Raw genomic sequence first — 19,314 nt, 5'->3', positions numbered from 1 at the left:
TTCTTTCTTTAGTTCCTTTGTATTTTGCTTTCCCAGTTAGCTAAATTGTCTTTCCTAATTAGAGTAGGTTTATGTTTTCCTAGTTTATTGCTGTACAAGGTACTAGTGACCTTATTTGATTGTAACTCTTTGGTTAATATATAATAGCAGTACAGGGACTGCAAGACGTACGATTCTGCTGTTCTTGGCAATCTCACCCTCTTCTCCTTTTCTCTATTCATTCCTCTCTTCAGTTACTGATTACAGATCTTAGGTTTGTCACATGGTATTAGAGCTGTAACCAGTAGCTGTTTTAAGAGTCGCTCCTAGTTCTAATGTTATCATAGTTGCCACGGCGGCAAAGTGAACCAAGGCCTTGGAGGGCTGCCTAAGCGCTTAGGCGACAAGTCACTTGCTTAAGGCGAACAAGGTGACCAAGTGTTATTTTCTATTTTCCTTTCTTTCTAACATTATTTAGTATGCTACATATACCTTGTATCATAAAAATCAACAAATAAGCCTCATCAAGTCATAAAAAATCAACAATAAGCAATATTAAATCATAAAAAATCAATATTTAGAGAAATGCTCTTGTACTATAATAGGTTTGACTCGTCAAATTATTTTATTTTTATATGAGATTTTTTGTATTAGGTATAACACAAAACCAACTTTCTAAAACAAGTCTAAGATTACTTAAATTTGAGTTGTAATGACATAGTTATGTTCTAGTCAAATTTATTTTAAAGTGCGCGAATGCTATTAAAATCGCCTAAATGAATATAGTTTTATGGACATCAAACAAAAGATTATTTTGCCGAACTTTTGGTTTTTTGCAATGTTTTACCATGATAAGATTTATAAAATTTTCAGAATTGAGAAAAACCCCAACATTTGAAAGTTGAAATCGCCTCTAAAACAAAAAATCCAGCTTTTGTTCTTAGACTGGGGGGCGTTTGACTTTTTATCCTTTTAGAAATTTGATTTTAAACTATTTTTATTAGGCTCAAATGGGGGGGGTATTTGCTTATTTATGAATGATATCTTAAGTAAATGAAAAAGAATAAATGATATTTGGCATAAATAAGTTCCAAATTATAAGGTGACATTCACCTAGGCCTCAGGCAAACTGCCTGGACGCCAAGGCACCATTTTGAATAAAGTACAAAGGTCCAACGATAGCACACATTGACTGAGTCTATTGTTGGCTTTATTTTCTCTCTTTCTCTCTTAGTTCTTCTTTTGCTTTTGTAGCTGGTTTGCTGGTTATTAGTTTCTCTAAAGTTAGTAGTTGTGATGGTGATGGGGTGGTGATGCATATGATGTACTTCAAGAGCAATATGACTAGGCATAGGAGTAGGAAGCAGCCCCGGAGTTGATTCAATTTACTGGGAGACCCAATTTGATCATGCCATATAGGATATGGACCATGGTGCGTGTGCATGCTTCTCATGTGCAGGCTACACGAGAGGGCCTCATCGCAGGTTTTGGCCAATAAGTAGGTTGATTGTATGGACATCAATAGCCTGTTTAGCACTGTTGGCAGATTGAGTGGGGACTGATGTGCCCCATCCTTTGCCGAAGAGAGCAATTGGTAAGAGTTTCATGCATATGGTCATTTCACTGGCATGGGGGAGCGTACATCTTCATTCATTCCCAATTTTGAGTGTGATGCCCACTCTCAGAGATATACTGGATCATTTTTTTGTGGACAACTCCTAACTAGCCTACCAGCTTTACATGCTACCAACTAGGGGTGTCAGTGCCTTGGTAACCCGAACCCGCCTAAGTCCGAACAAGGTATGGGCTAAGATTTCTAACCCTGAGGGCGGGTTAGGGTTAAAAATCAGTAGGCCCAACCCAACCCGGCCCTGCTTTTAGTTGTACAGTAAGTAAAATATATATTTATATATTGAGATATATATGTATAATCCCTATTATTTATATTAAACTTTAAAAGGACGAAATATAAGATGGGTTGGGAATCCCATCTTTACGACATTACCTTTGTCTATTCTATTCCCCAACTTCTAAACAAAAACCTGCAACGCTGCCATCACCATCTTCAATAGCCATGGTCTTCCCATGTAGAAACTAGTTCAATCATCTCTGCCTCTCCTTCGTCCCATTTCCTTGAGTAAACCCACCATGGCCGCACCTTGCAACTTGTCCTCCATCATCTTATCCCTTCTTTCCATCTCTAGGGCAGAAGCAGAATGTTTCCACGAGTTCTTCCCCACTGTTGCCGCTGCTACAACTCCGGAGTGTTTCTTTTTATTTATTTAATTTTCATTATTTTCATTTAATCTATATTGATCCTTCTTCCACCATTTAATTTCCTTGTGTTCGTTATATTTGCCTCACCGCTGTCGACAATCTGTGTGCTAGAATTGACCTTTCGGTCATCTTCTCCCGGGATGGCCACCTTCATATGGCTGTCTTTGATGCAGATACGGCTGCCCTTACTTGGTTGGACCAGCATGACCGGCTTTGGAAGCCAAGAGCCAAGAAGAACCGGTCCAGCCCAGGGTTTTGGTCTAACAAGGGTTGGAAATAAAATTAGTAGTTACTTAGTATTTTATTTCATGCCTTTAATTTTCTAGATTTGAATGTAAGAGTTAGGATTTATTTCCTTGCATTGGTTTTCTTTTATTGTTATTTCCTACTTTAGGCTAGATACTATGTTAGTAGAGTTTCTAATTTCATGTTTTTATTTTCTATATATTGGCTGTAGTCTATGGACATGCAGAGAATGATTTAAATGATGAATTAATTATTTTGGGTGAACTTTGTGGTTATGCTTGGTCGTGTGAATTTCCTCCCCTCCCCTGTGTGATTCTTCCCTAAGGCCCCCCATCAGTCTTCTTCTCCACGAGATGGGTTGCGGCTGCTCCCTCAAACCCTAATTTGGTTCCCCATTGCAATGTTGCCCTGGATCCAAGGGCTCTGATCAGCCTGATTAAAATACTCAGATCGGATGGTTGAGTTTTGTTTAAGGGTTAATGGGAATCTTGGGTTAGACCTGGTTTGACCCTAGTTTTGGGTTATTTCCCTTCGGTTTTAGTTGGACCAAATGCCGCATTTTGGGTTATAATTGATTTGAATTTGGGCCAATCTTTGGCTTGGCCACATGGGCTGGGCCTTGATTAAATCTAAAGCAAATCCCCTCCCACAGTCAGGCGGGTTAGGGTTGGATTTTTCAGGCCCTTAGTCAGGGCTAGGCCCGGGCCCAATTAAGGGGATGCAGGGTTGGGCCTGGGTTTTCAAAAACCCTGTCCAATCCAACCCTGTTTCAGCTCTACTACCAACATCATCAAGTCACAATGGCTGGTTCTTCTCACTAGGTATTGGTCACCTTTAGTATGTAGATGAGGCCATTTACAAGGTAGCTGGGGAGCACTATAAGCGTTTCTACTCACACTCTATGATGTGGAATGCATTTGTCATGCAGTCAGAAGAAAATGCACATAGGCTCCGTTGGACCATGAGTGGACTTAATCCAACGCATCATAGTTCGTATTAGTAGACAATATTGTATTGTTGGGAGATTTGGGACTTGGGTGTCTATGTTAACTTTACTTGTAGTTTGTACTATAGAATGTCCCGATGCATGAGGGTCCTGCTACTGCCCCTCCCAAACCCTTTTGGGAGTCTCGTGTATGGGTCACTTGTTTTATTTTTTATTTTACTTTATTTAAAATAGTACAAACTACAAAGTAAAGTTAACATTGACACCGAAGTCTAAACTCTCCCAACAATAATTAGTCATTATTATGTTTTCATGGTGAATAATTTGCTTGTTTTACTTGCCTATTCTGGCTTTAGGACTAAAACAATTTGTAGAATATGCAAAATATTACATAAGGTATACAATATGGTTGGATGTTTACTGTCAACCAAGGGCGCGAATCCTTTCCATATGTTTATAGGCTAAGCAAGGTTTCCCTGAATTGTTGGATTCTAATATGGATGTTTGCCCATCGAAATGGCCAACCAAAACAGCCTGCCAAAAAAAACATTGTTTCGGTGAAATTTTGCTGAAATTTCGGAACCAAAATGGCCTTCTGAAATGAGTTTTCGAACCTTGATTATAATCTTCAATACAATGCGTCCATTGACACTATACTTCCTCCCAAGGCAGGAAGATTCCAAACAGAATCTCCACCGCACTTTACCTGATAAAGATTGATTCATTTTGGGCATTGTCCTAAATCACCATCACCAAACACTATGTTTCTTCAGATTGTAACACCTGATGTAGATCAAAGCATGAAGAAGAGGACGAGAATCAAATTCAGAAAAAAAAAAGAGAAAAAAAAAAAAAAAAACGGTTCTTTATTTTGCCTGAAGTCTGTAGCAGTTATTTTATCTTTTATCTTTTATGCAGGCAGCAATGGATCAGCTGAAACTTATGGGACCTGTTATAGTGAATGGAATCTTGAGGTCTTTAGATGGTTATTCAATTACAGAATCAGGTTGACATCGTTTTCTGTTGTAACTCTCTGTGCACACAACCCTGAACCCTCTTTCTGTAGAGTTTGCTTTCATCTTTTCTTTTTCTTTGGTCAAATATGGTACAATTTTCTTTCATCTAGTATTCAGCAGAGGGTAAGGCTGCGTATGTTTGCCCCTCCTAGACCCCCTGCAGTAGTGGGAGCCTCATACACTGTGTGGTTCTTTCTAGTATCCAAGACAATTACTTGTACAGAAGGGAAATCCTGGAAATTACTTGTAAATAAGGAATCAGAAATTAGTAATCTATTAACAAAGCGAAACTGAGTATACTTATGTAACTGGATCCTTATGTGCACCACTGTTCAGATGCTATTTCCAGGGATGTCAAGTCCTTTGCCTTTCAAGCTATTGGTTTGATAGCACAGCGCATGCCTCAACTTTTCAGGTTTTCTTCCCTACCTTTTCCCTACTTTTTCTCTTTGCTAGCTTAGTTCTCGTTATTGTGATGAAATTATCAGCAATGTGTGCTCCTCCCTTTTTCCTTTCACTCAGAGATAAGATTGATATGGCTGTTCGACTTTTTGATGCTTTGAAAGTGGAGGATCCATTTCTTCGTCTCACCATTCAAGAAGCAACCAATTCCCTGGCTGTAGCGTACAAGGTATCTTATTTGCATCATAATTTATCCACATTGTCATTCTTTAGCTTCCTAATTGTACTGAGAAGTTATATATATATATATATATATGGCATCACCGGAGGATCTGGAATAGTATTTCCAGAAAGTTGGTTCTGTGTTGCTCTGATTCTGCTACCTGAAAATCTGTTTACTTTAAATAAGATATATGTGATGTGTGGGCTCTGGCGTTTGTTCTAATTTTTCTAAACTAAATCAATGCAGCAAAGAGAAACGAATCTAAGGTGTTTTCAGCTTTAACTGTAATTAAGTTGGGTTGTAGGGGTATTCTGGGCCTCTGGCTTGTGTATTTGTAGTTTTAACTTTGTTAGATGTTTTGGTAATCTTGATTTTCCAGGAGTAGTTTGTGCTTTTTAGTTGATCAGTGTTATTTATGTAATCTTCTATTTTTATTGTGAAGCAAGTCAGTCTTCATTAAATGGTTGTTTGACTAAGTTCACGGTTATGTAAAGGTTGTTAGATTCATGGCCTCAATGAAGGAGTTAATAGAATTATTGGGTTTTTTGGCAATTTTTGTTTATAGGTTCTATATCCATTGGTCTGTCTGGAAAAAGGATCCTGTTCCTTTATGTGCACCATATGTAATGTACTGTTGGGGAGAGTCTTACACTATTACAAGTTCCAAGGGATCACTAAAGTTGACCTGTCCGGTGACCCCAAGTTCCGATCATTCCCAATCAATTGTTTTTTATTTTTGAAGTATCTCTTTATACCAAGGTTCAAGAACTTATTTCGTTTTGGTGGTTTCAAAATCACCGAAAAACCTAAATTTCACCGAAATAGTGTAATTTTTTTGTGTGTTTCGCTTGGCCATATTGGGGGCTAATGGATTAATTGGCCGAAATTAGCGAAATGAACGAAACAAAATGACCTAGATGGCCGAAATTTTGGACGGAATAGTATATTTTTTGGGCCGAATTGAGCGAAATTTCGAAACGAAATGACCGAGATTATGTACTTTTGTGTTTTATATGCCATTTCTTTTTGGTTAAATAAAAAATACCGAAACATCCGAGTTTTCGGTGAGATATTCCCGAGTTTTCAAACCATGCTTTTTACCACTGGTCACTGGAGAGTTTTCAGAAAAATCCAAACCCATTTGTGGCCAAATTGTGGTTTTTATTTTCTTCCCCTCCCTGACCTTGTAGGTTCCTTATCCCAAACCACTTGGTTCTTTTTAAAACTGTACCCCGATTTATTTGATGCTCCTTTTTCTTTTTGGTTCTCTCTTTTGTCCAATTTCACGGTACAGGAATAACCCAGAAAAAATACCTGGTTTTGACCAGGTTTCGGAAATTTCAACCTAATTTCTATTTCGACCTTGGTTGAAACCCAAGATTTAGAAACTTGCTTTTGGGGCAAGGGCTGTTTGTGAATGCAATAGGGAATATAATGCTCTTTTTTTTTTTTGGTGTGTGTGGAGGGAGGGGTTTCTTTTTGTAAAAGTCCCAAGTGTACTTTACAATGTAATTGAACCTAGGTGTACAGGACCTCGGGTTGCTTTTTTTCCATTGACATTATTAAAAATGTACTTACACGTCTTTAAAAAAAACAAGAAAAAAATAATGATAGCAACAGACAGGTCAATGGATAACTCATGCTGAGGCTTTGACTGGTATTGGGATGGTAGTCACTGGCAGATCATGGTAGGAATTGGGCCTTGTAAATGCTTCCTGATAGACTAATATGCCCATAGTTCAGGATTTCAGATTTGACCTTGGTTTCGAAATTATTTAGGTTTCAGTCAGATTTTGACTGAAATCTGCACCATTTTCGTTTTAGCAGGATTGTGTTAAACTTGCCACAAGCCCCACGTTGTTTCCCTAGTCTTGGTTTCTCAGACAGGTTTTTCCCCCCTCTGAAGGCTCCCTGTTCTCTTAATAACTTTAATAGTAGCCTTGGGCAATGGGATGTAATAATTTTGTCATTGTTGGTATTCTGTAATCTTGTTGTCAAGGTTTAAAGTATCGGTATCACTTTTTGTATTGGTCAGTGATTTTGAAAAACATATCTTATCATATCGGAGATACGCAATATACTGTATGGATACATGCACAAAAATGGTCAGGATACGAATGTAAATGCACTTTTGGAGCAAAAAACAGTATAAATATGCAATATATAACATATATCGTGCAAAAACACTAAAAGGGAGAATATCGTATAATGAAGTGCATTGAATTGAAATCTTTATAAAAAATGAGGTTTCTTACATATAGTAATAGTTTAATGTCATGAATAGTGTCGGGGTTGTTCAAACTCACAGGTGGAAGCGTTTTCAGGAATAGGAGCACCTTGGATGATGTTATGCACCGAGCAAACATGGGCACATATATTGACCCAGATGAAATAGTTGCGGCTATTTTTCAGAAAATAAAAATTGAAATAATGTAGGTAAAATTGATGACAACCCACATGTGAGAGAAAATCCGCATAGGGTTTTGAGACATATAGATGGTATCAGAGTGTCGCACCGTATCGGCCGATACGGAGGGAAGCAGTAACCTTCTATAAGAAAAAGAGATACGTATCTCACTGTATCGTAGCGATACCGACCGATACCGATATGTATCAGCCAATAAGATACAATACAGTGGGATACTTTAAACCTTGCTTGTCTTTTATTTTTGCAGATGTATCTGAATGTTTCTTTTCTATTATTAGGGAGCTCCAGCACCTGTCTTGAAAGATCTGGAGGCACTTCTGCTAAGAAATTCTCAAGTGGTAATGACATTATCCAATTGAGATACTTTATTGTTCTGTTGGTCAAATTTTATCTTTTTTGTATCTGATCTACACGTCACATGGACATATAGGTGGGGAAATTTTTAATCAGTTTACGTTCTTATTTTTATCCTTGTTGGAAGCTTCCTGCTTTATGAAGACTAATTGTCTTGGTGATTACAAGGACCAAAGCGAAGCACGCTTTTGTGCTGTTAGGTGGGCAACGTCTTTGTTTGATTTGAACCATTGTCCAAGCCGATTCATTTGTATGCTAGGGGTGGCAGATTCTAAACTGGATATAAGGTAGTTCAACTTCCTTTTTTCAAATAACTTTCGAGTTTCATCTTGTATGCATCATTGCTTACCAAACTTCAGATTTGAGTTTTATCCTTTTTGCTCTTTCTTTGTTGTGTTCATTTGCATGAGGTCATGGTATTTTGGTGACAATTTGATTTGGCAGCATATTTCTAATGTCACAAATTTAATTTTCATGTTTTTGCACAAGCTTTCTGTACTCTGTTAGAAAACCAAAATCCTGCAATTAAACCAAGGCAAGGAGAAAAGAAGAAGAGAAGAAAGAAGGGAGGAGAGAAGAGGACAGCCAAACCGTGGGAGGCTGCCTGTGGCTAGAATGGAATACCTAGCCGCAGGCCCCTCCCCCTCTATATATAATATCATATTAATGAAAAATATACCAGGGGACAGAAATATTCCTGTACCCTACACAACCCAATACAAAACATATAAAAAGAAAAATGACCAAAATACCTCTAGAAACTCAACTTACCCAATTGTTAATCTTCATTTTGCTTACTGTGCACTTATTCAATAAAAGGTGCTGGTACTCTGGTTTTCTGAAATGTTATGCGATGGTCTTATATGAGTTACTCAGTGCAATTTTTTCTTATATAAACTATGCATAAATTGGAGGAGGTCCTTTGGATTCTTTCATATTGCCTATTCTTCCTTGTAAGTTATTTTCTATTTTCTTGACCTGTTCTGTTTTCATCAGATGTGAAGCCCCTTAATTTAACTTTTGAAATGTTCAGTCTAACAATGTATTGATCAGTTGGACTTTTGAGCATCTATCTATTTCTTTCTATCAAAGTCCCCACATTTAAGATCTTTGAACTCTTCCAGCTCTATTGACTGTAAAACTGTCACAGTATTGTTTATTCAATGGTCTCTGAAGCTTCCCCCTCCCCCCCCGCAAAAAAAAAAAAGAAAGAAAGAAAGAAAGAAAATTATGCATTTGAAATTTCTTTTTTGCTTTTGGCCTGGTGTCGTTTTTGTATTCGCTCTTTCTGTTAAAGATAAAAAAAGCGAAAAAATGAAAATTTGTTATTTTTGTTTTTTTGAAAAAAATTCCAAAAATAGATGGACATCCATGATTTCTTCAATAATACATGCATTAGATCTAGGTCAGTTTTACAAAAACACCATTCAAACTTGTGACCAACATGTTGCAATTGTGCAACTTAACCATTGCGACACAGGCGCGCCACATAATGTAGGACTAGATTTGACACTCAAACTAGACCCAAAACTGCAAAACTTGTAAACCAAAGAACAACCAGGTACCCAATATACCAGCAATAACAAACCATCAAAACAATAACAAATCAGCAGTCTATCAATCTCAGAGCATCAGTATTAGTTAGGACAGAACAGTAAAAATTAAATAACCACAACCAGGGACTTCTGATAGATCATATAGGTTCAGACAAACAGTAAACAAGAGCCAAAGTCATAAGACAACAGTAGAAATTCAACCACAGCAATCGGCTTCAGTTCTGGACACAACAGACCACTAAAAGACAAAAAAAGGAGATTTTTTATATCTCACTAATCAGCGATCAGATGGGGCTCCAATCTGGATCGAACCTTACTTGGACAGGGAGGAATCTTCGACCAAAAAATTGGAACATTCTGACAACTGGAACTGGTTCTTCCAATAGGGGCTGAGTGCTCTTTTTTTCAGAAAATCTGGGCAGAGTCAGAAATAAACATACCTGATTTGTAGCAGTGTTCAAGCATGGAGAATAGAGAAAACTTGAAGTGACTAGTAGAGCCCAAAAAGATCTTCTGGACTTCAAGCCGCAAGGAGTCACTTGGATCACACACCAAGCCCTTCTTCCTTGATCAGACACAAGGAGCACCACTTTGATCAAACACAAAGCAATCTCAGCAGAGACACAGCAGCAGCAACAATTTTTTTTTGTTTGTATATATCGTGGGCTACTAATGAGCCTCCTCCTTTATTTATAATAATGATGGGGGGGGGGTTGATTACAATTTAGTAACTTCAAAGTTACTAAAAAACTAAAATAAAGATTACTAACATATAGTTACTAAATCTGGAAAAGTTACCTAGGAATTAAAACAACTGAAATTAGAAACTAACTTATGACTGAAAATTAGAAACTAACTAGGTACTGAAATCAGAAACTAATTAGCCCCATCAAAACCCAACTAAAAAGGAAACCAATGAAAAAAAGAAACTAACTAGCAATCCCGTACTCAATATTAGAGCCCCTCTTTTAGACCCATAAAAGTGGCCCATTATACTCAAAACCACATGGACTGAAGGCCCAACACATATACAATCCAACCCTAGGCTTATTCCTAATAAAACAAGCCTATTTTGGTTATTATTCTGCATCAACTCTCCCTATCTTGAAAAAATTCGTCCTCAAATTTTGCAGTGATGAGGTAGGAACATGTGAATAGCAGCTGTAACCGTTCCCAAACAGAATTCAGGTTGCTTGTAGACTTTTAGAAGGTAGTCTTCAAGGCGTGGAGCTTTATCTTCAAAGAACCATGATGGCATAACAAACTCTATATGCTCAACCTTTGAATCAATACTAACTGTGAATGTCGTGTGCATAGAGTCATCAATGTTGGTAGCCTTCTCATTAAGGATTGGAACAAACTCTTCCTTCTCATCATGAATCTCAAAGACTTATTGTGGAGTTCTTTCAATCACTACGTCATCTTTCACGACTTTAGTATTGTCTACTATGCTCTCTTCAATGTAGAATCCTTCAGTGGAGTCTTCTTCCATGGTTTCAGCCACCAGACATTACTAATCACATGAATGCCATAAGTGCCATCATCATTAGTATCTTCCTGGTCATAGTCATACCTACCAACATCATCATCATCTTCCAAGGGGTATGGATAAAGAGCTGACTCATCTTCCCCATTGGGTTCTTCTGTTTCAGCCACCTTCTGCTTATGTGGGCAAGACTTAGCAAAGTGTCCTACCTCTTGGCAATGAAAACATTGTACCTTGTTGTTACCTGTCATGTGTGCCTTAACTTTATAATTAGCCCGTGGAGGAAAGGTGGCCTTTGGGGTTGCTGAACTATCAGGTTTAGTGGCTGGAAAATTCTTCGTGACCACTTCACCTTGATAACCAAACCTTCTACCTGTCTGTGCTATGAGCTCCTCTACTCGTAGGGCCATGTCAAAGCAATCCCTCACTGAGTATATATCAACAACACCAATTCCCCTATTGATTTTAGCTTGCAATCCCAATCGAAACCGAGATAGTAATTGTCTCTTATTCTCCCTAATGCCTGTGCGAGAATAAAGTGCATCAAATCTATTCATGTATTCTGTAACAGTCATAGTCCCTTGATGAAGAGAATTCAGTTGATCTTGTATGCGAGCTTTGAAGTTACGTGCAAGGTTCAAGGTATCGGATTTTGACCAGGTTTCGACCCTTGGAGAGACCGAAATTTCGGTGGAAACTTGGGAAATTTCGAGAAAACCAAGGAATTTTTCCCGGTTGGGTGGAAACTTTGGTTTCAACCCCCAAATTGTGTTTTCTTTGCCTGATTTTTTGTGTACGTCGTATTTTAGACATTTCTAACTCATTCACATAATTCATTTCATGGAAAAAACACCTATAGTCATACTTGTGGTGTGAACCAAAGTTTGCTAATGTACGTTGAGTCGTTGACTGAAAGTCTGAAACTATACTACATAAGTACATAGTTTACATTATATGTAGTCTACAATCTACATAAGTACATAATACATAATGCGAAGGATCCAAAATAAATAATAATATCACATAATTGTGAGTTATCTCTCAACACTCAGCACTCAACACTCAAAAGTCAATTTCAAGTAGAGTTTCTTGGCTGTTTTAGTCCACGAGCTGCATACCACTGCAGATGTCGTGGCCGCTCCTCTGAATGCGCCACATATGAGTCTCATGACATGTTTTGGGCCAATTATTTTGGTAGTCCGTCACTACCCATCTATAATATGCATCATCAACATCAGCTAGGTATCCCAACCTAGGGAATGGCTCAGCCACAGTGATAGGTAGTGGATGTGGGACACAAGGTTGGATGGATACCCAAAGATACTGTCAACAAAAGATGACCCACCACCTGAACTACCCTCCTGTCCAAATGAAGTAGAAGATCCACCATATTGTCCACACCCACCACTATATCCAAATGAACCGATGCTCTTGAAGGATGGCACACAAGGTTTGGGGAAGATGGGATTTACCTTTTTGGCCCTAGCTCCGTTCCTTCGGTCGATTTGCTATGGATGTGCAAGATCCAAGCTTAGAATGAAGATTAGATGGCACAAGGGCAAAATCTGAAGTGGTTTCCCAAGTTTCCCACTTCATATAGAAGAAATTGGGGGAGAGTATCGAAATTTTGAAATAAGAAGACTTGGTTTCCCATTTAGAAGGTTTTATAAAGGCTGACCTATTGGTCCACTCGAAAATTCACACATTTCGAGGAAAGGAATTTTGGTCGAAACCAGTGACTTTTAAAGTCGCATGGTATTTAGTATCGGAGTCCTAGATACCGTGGAAATGTGGGAAATTTCGATAGTATCAGTGGAAACCTTGAGCCATGGTTACGTGGCGAATGCTTGTCAGATAGTTCAAGCTTCATCTCCTCCTAAGTAGTAGGCTCTCTACCACGGTCTTCCAACTCTTGTTCATAGGTTCTCCACCAATCACGAGCAGCCTCAACTAGCTTAGCACGAGCTAGTTTCATCTTCCGTTCCTCAGGTAGGTCATAATTATCAAAACAATCATCCAATGCAACTACCCAATCATAGAACAGTTGGGATCATGTCTACCATCAAACTCCTTTAGATCAAGCTTTACCTTCTGTGAATCTTCAGAGTACCTCTGATATGTGGGATGTTCAGTCTCAAAGTAACCCCTTATGTGTTCTTCAACAGTAGGTTATTCTACAGGAACCCTCTGTGGTGGTCTCAGATTAGGGACAACCACAGGTCTCCTATTAGCCAACTGAGTAGTTACATTCAATGAGGCTGCCACTTCAGGTGGTGTATGAGAATCACAAGTATGTGGTTGTGATTGGGTCTCCATAGCCAACAACCTTACATTCAGTTCAGTCCGCAAAGCTTGCTGTTCAGCCTTCAGTTCATTTCTCATATTACGTAGCATCTCCATAAGAGAAGCTAGGGTGGGGGTGGTGTTCTCAACCATGCTCTGCTACCACTTAATGTAGGACTAGATTTGACACCCAAACTAGACCCAAAACTGCAGGAACTTGTAAACCAAAGAACAACCAAGTACCCAATATACCAGCAATAACAAACCAGCAAAACAATAACAAATCAGCAGTCCATCGATCTCAGACCATCAGCATTAGTTAGGACAGAACAGTAAAAATTAAATAACCACAACCAGGGACTTCTGATAGATCATATAGGTTTAGATCAACAGTAAACAAGAACCAAAGTCATAAGACAACAGTAGAAATTCAACCACAGCAATCGGCTTCAGTTCTGGACACAGCAGACCACTAAAAGACAAAAATAGGAGATTTTTTTATATCTCACTAATCAGCAATCAGACGGGGCTCCAATCTGGATCGAACCTTACTTGGACAGAGAGGAATCTTCGACCAAAAAATTGGAACATTCTGACTATTGGAATTGGTTCTTCCAGTAGGGGCCGAGTGCTCTGTTTTTTCAGAAAATCTGGGCAGAATCAGAAATAAACATACCTTATTTGTAGCAGTGTTAAAGCCTGGAGAATAGAGAAAACTTGAAGTGATTAGTAGAGTCCGAAAAGACCTCTTGGATTTCACGCCACAAGGAGTCACTTGGATCACACACCAAACCCTTCTTCCTTAATCATTCACAAGGAGCACCACTTTGATCAAACACAAAGCAATCTCAGCAGAGACATTGCAGCAACAACAGTTTTTTTTGTTTGTAAATATCGTGGGCTACTAGTGAGCCTCCTCCTTTACTTATAATAATGATGGGGGGGGGGTTGATTACAATTTAGTAACTTCAAATTACAAAAGAACTGAAATAAATATTACTAACATCTAGTTACTAAATCTGGAAAAGTAAACTAGGAATTAAAACAATTGGAATTAGAAACTAACTTATGACTGAAAATTAGAAACTAACTAGCTACTGAAATTAGAAACTAATTGACCCCATCAAAACCCAACTAAAAAGGAAACTAATGAAAAAAAGAAACTAACTAGTAATCCCGTACTCAATATTAGAGCCCCTCTTTTAGACTCATAAAAGTGGCCCAATACACTCCAAACCATATGGACTGAAGGCCCAACGCATATAAAACTCAACCCTAGGCTTATTCCTAATAAAACAAGCCTATTTTGGTTATTAATCTGCATCACCACACCTTCCTTTGTTTCATTCCTAAAAAGGAGTGTGCTTCAACGATGTAAGATTTCAGACCCATTGCCTTATGCAATCTTCTGTGCAAGTTTATTGCCAAACTATTAGCTAAAAGTTGATTGCCAAAACTGTTAGCTAGCAGGCTAAAGTTGGTGGTTGATTTGTTAGTCTGTGACAATCAACCTGCATTCATTTCAGGTAAAAGCATCAGTGATAACATCCACCTTTGTAATGAGATAGTCAGAGGCTTTTCCAGAGAATTTCACCCTCCTGCTACTCTATGAAGGTGGGAGTCCATAAAGCATTTGAGTTTTGACATTCTGAGGTTGGACTTTATTTCTAAGGTTATCAAGATAGGGTTCCCAATGGTGTTTGTGAATTGGATACACCACTGCATCTCTTCTCCTTTTTTCTTAGTGTTGGTTAATGGCAGTCCAACGGGGTACATTAATTCCTTTGTGGGAATTTGCCAAAGCTGCCCTTTTTTCTTCATATATTTTCTCCTTGGCTCTTGAAGATATCATAGGAGTATCCAGTGTTGCACTGATCAACAACTTCTTTGAATCAAATACATGGGGCTGCCTTTGTTGGAAAAGGCTGGGTTCTCTATTAGCCATCTTCCAATTCCTTTGATTCTGTCTAGGCTGTTTGTCCATCACTGCACTCCCATGTTAGATCTTATTCGAAGAGGGCTTTAGCTTTGAAAGGCGAGCTTCTCTCATATGTAGGCCGCTTGGTTCTTATTACATTTGTTCTCCAGTCATCTTATATCTATTGTTTTGGTATTTTTGGTTTGCCCCACTCCGCTATCAAAGAGTTAGAATCCCTTATTGGATGCCTTCGTATTGAAAGGAATTGATGCCTCCAAATTTCTTCACCCCATCGGTTGCGCTATTGTGTCTCCCCAAAGATGAGGAGGTCTGGTCTTGAGATGTATTAAAGAAGTCAACTCAACTAGTATTACTAGGCTGATCTGGAAGATTGTGACAAAATATAAAAGTATCTGGGTTGATTGGAGGGGTGCAGGGAGTTACTAATAGAGCTTGCGGGTGGAGAAGATGGGTGAATACGAGTCGGATTTTGCAGAGGCAAGACTTGACTGGTCGGCTGTGAGCATGGTTTAAAGTATCCCACAGTATTGTATTGTATCGGTATCGACAGACTGCGATAAGATAGGGGAGGATATTCTTTTTTTAAACATGTGTGTCCTAGTGTATTGCATTGTACGATGCATACACTGGAATACATACCAATACAAAGGGATGCCTCTTAAAAGGCTCACATTCTTCACTTTTTGACTCAGAAGTGAAAAAAAAAAAAAAATGCAAAAACCGTCTTCTGGCTGATGCAGATTCTTCACCAAACTAGGCTTGTTTTATTAGGAATAAGCTTAAGGTTGGGTTGTATACGTGTTGGGCCTTCAGTCCATTTGGTTTGGAGTATATTGGGCCACTTTTATAGGTCTAAACTAGGGGTTCTAAGGCTGCATACGGGATTCAGTGATTTGTTTCTTTTTTCTTTAGTTTCCTTTTTAGATGGGGTTATTTAGTTTCTAATTTCAGTACCTAAATTAGTTTCTAAATTCAAGTCATTGTTAGTTTCTAATTTCTGTCTAGACTAGTTTCTATTTTCATGAGATTCTAATTTCCAGTTTTTAGTAACTTCTTGTAATCAATTTTTAGTAACTCAGATTTAGTAACTCTGAGTTACTATTACTTGTAAACCCTCCCCATCATTATTATAAATAAAGGAGAGCTCTCATTAGTAGAGCCACGATTTTATGAACAAAAAAAAAGATGCTACTGCGTTTCTCCTCTATGAGGTTTCTTTGTGTTTGATCAAAGAAGAAGGGTTTGGTGTTTGATCCAAGCGACACTCTGCGGCGAGAAGTCCGAGTGGGTTGTTATTATTTTTGGTTTCTCTTATTGTGGTTATCTTCTTCAATTTCCCAAGTAAGTAATCTGAACTTTCTGCAGAATTTTTCTAGGTTTTAAGAGTTCTGGATTCTCCCACAGACCTGTACCGATCTAAGAGACCAGCCGTCAGATGGATCTGAAATTCTGGTCGAGTGCTGCCCTTGCTGAATGGGAGACTCGATCCAAAATTTAGAGGGATCTGACCAGGGGATTAAGACTTATGGGAAGTCTCCCTGTTCTGTCCGATTAAAGTTCTGCCCTGATTTTCTTGTCTAATCTGTGTTGTATTTGACTGCTGCCTTTATTCTCCGATGGACTGGACCTTTCTAATTAGTAATCTTAGTTGATTATAGGCTCTTTAATATTCTGTTATTGAATTTCCTGAAACTGCTGGGATCGACTGTAAGGTTTCAGAACCTGCTGTCCAGAGTTGAGTTCTGGTTTGGTTTATCTGTTCCTGTGGTGTTTGCTGCTGATTGTGTCTTATTCAATACTCTATTCCTATTGCTGGTTAGTTTACTTGTTGGTATAGTCTCTATGCTCAGAAATTCCAGGTTCTGGATTTGAGAATTCTAGTTTTCAATGACTGTTGATTGATTACTTCTGGACTGTTGATTGCCGCCAATGTTTGGGTAATTATGGTTGTTCTTTGGTTTACAAGATCCTATTGTTTGGGTCTAGTTTGACTTGTCAAACCTAGTCCTACATTAAGTGGTATCAGAGCATGGCTGAGAACAACACCCCCACCTTAGCTTCTATTATGGAGTTGATACAGAATATGAGAGCTGAACTAAAGGCTGAATTGAAGGCTGAGTTGGATGCCAGGTTGTTGAATGAAGAGACCCCACCCCAATAGCCTACTGGCAGTTCACGTACAACACCCGAAGTGGACACTCCAATGAATGTGGTTACTCAGTTAACTAACAGGAGAGCAAACCCTAATCTGAGAGCACCACAGAGGGTTCCGGTAGCACAACCTACTTTTGAAGAGCATGTAAGAGGATATTTTGAGACTGAGCGTCCCGTGCAACAGAGGTATTCTGGAGATTCACAGAAGGTCAAGCTCGATCTGAAGGAGTTTGATGGGAGATATGACCCCCAATTGTTCTATGATTGGGTAGTGGCACTAGACGACTATTTTGACTATTATGAGTTACCTGAGGAACGGAAGATGAAACTAGCTCATGCTAAGCTAGTTGGGGCTGCTTGTGAGTGGTGGCGGACCTATGAGCTAGAGTTGGAAGACCGTGGTAGAGAACCTACTAGTTGGGAAGAGATGAAGCTTGAGTTATCAGATAAATACTTGCCACGCATCTTCAGAGCTCGCATACAAGACCAGCTGAACTCTCTTCGTCAAGGGTCTATGACTGCTGCCGAGTACATGAACAAGTTTGACGCACTTTATTCTCGTACAGGCATAAGGGAGAATGAAAGGCAACTATTATCTCGGTTTCGACTGGGATTGCGAGTTGAAATCAACAGGGGTATCGGAGTTGTTGAAGTGCACTCAGTGAGGGATTGTTTTGACAAGGCCCTACGAGCAGAGGAGCTTCTAGCACAGCCAGTTAGAAGGTTTGGTTTCCAAGCTAGGGACGTAAAAAAGAATTTGCTAGCCACTAAACCTAGTAGCTCAGCACCTCCAAAATCCACTTTTCCTCCACGAGCTGATCATAAAGGAAAGGCACCCATGACAGGTAGTAATAAGGTACAGTGTTTCCATTGTCAAGAGATAGGACATTTTGCTAAGTCTTGTCCGCATAAGCAGAGGGTTAATGCAGTAACTGAGGTTGAAGACTCCAATGAGGAGGATGAGTCAGCTCTTTATCCCTACCCATTAGATGATGATGATGATGATGATGGTGGATATGACTATGATATGGAAAACACTAATGAGGATGATACCCAGGGAATAAATATTGTTACTCACATATTGGTGGCTGAAACCAAAGGAGAGGATTGGCGACGTAACTGCATATTCTACAGCCATATGAAGTCAGGTGAGCATACTTGTCAGATTATCATTGATAGTGGCAGTTGTGTCAACGTTGTTTCTGAAGCCTTTGTGAATAAAGCAACCTTGAAAGCTGACCCACATCCTCAGCCTTATAAGGTATCCTTACTGAATGGTAATACCTTAGAGGTGAATAAGAGGTGCTCAGTTCCTTTGAAACTTTACCGATATGAAGAGAAAGTTTGGTGTGATGTGATCCCAATGAAACTCACAGATGTATTGCTTGGTCGTCCCTGGATGTATGACAATGATGCTATGGTTGGAGGGAAGAAGAATCTGTGTACTTTTATGTGGAAGGGTGTTCCCACAACTTTCTATCCGGTAAATGTGCCGGCTGAAATACGGTGGAAGAGATCATTAAGGTCAAATCAGAAGGGCATTGACAATGAGAAGAAGGTATTAGCTCTGCCCACAAAGGAGTTGCTAACTATTTCTCATAAACAGTTCTTACGCACAAGTCATGAGACTGGAATGGTTATGGCACTTGTTACTAGGGAAGTCACCCCCCAACCTGAGGTAACGTATAGTGCACCTATCAGAGAGCTCCTGTGTGATTTTTCTGACTTAGTCCCTGATGATCTCCCAGATGAGTTGCCTCCCATGAATGACATACAACATGCAATTGACTTGGTACCTGATTCGGTTTTACCCAACCTTCCTGCTTACAGACTTTGTCCTACTGAGCATGCCGAGCTGAAACGGCAAGTGGATGGGTTACTACAGAAGGGCTTCATTGAGGAGAGCTTAAGTCCTTGTGCAGTACCAGCTTTACTCACGCCAAAGAAGGATGGTTCTTGGCGTATGTGTGTGGACAGCCATGCTATCAACAAGATAACAGTCAAGTATAGGTTTCCTATACCACG

At 39.1% G+C, this 19,314-nt stretch overlaps 1 protein-coding gene across 1 annotated transcript; it reads left to right on the top strand.

Moving 5' to 3' along the window:
- Positions 1-4,362: 4,362 nt before the first annotated feature.
- Positions 4,363-14,903, top strand: LOC122090153 (proteasome adapter and scaffold protein ECM29-like). The gene is made up of 6 exons (XM_042660001.1): positions 4,363-4,454; positions 4,801-4,879; positions 4,987-5,095; positions 7,796-7,855; positions 8,040-8,158; positions 14,723-14,903. Exons 1-6 carry the CDS (start codon positions 4,373-4,375, stop codon positions 14,724-14,726), a joined length of 453 nt encoding a protein of 150 aa, XP_042515935.1. The 5' UTR covers positions 4,363-4,372; the 3' UTR covers positions 14,727-14,903.
- The last annotated feature ends 4,411 nt before the right edge of the window (positions 14,904-19,314 follow it).

This window comes from Macadamia integrifolia, chromosome 9 (assembly GCF_013358625.1).
Source record: "Macadamia integrifolia cultivar HAES 741 chromosome 9, SCU_Mint_v3, whole genome shotgun sequence".
NCBI lineage: Eukaryota > Viridiplantae > Streptophyta > Magnoliopsida > Proteales > Proteaceae > Macadamia > Macadamia integrifolia.
This window is presented reverse-complemented; position numbering and strand designations above follow the sequence as displayed.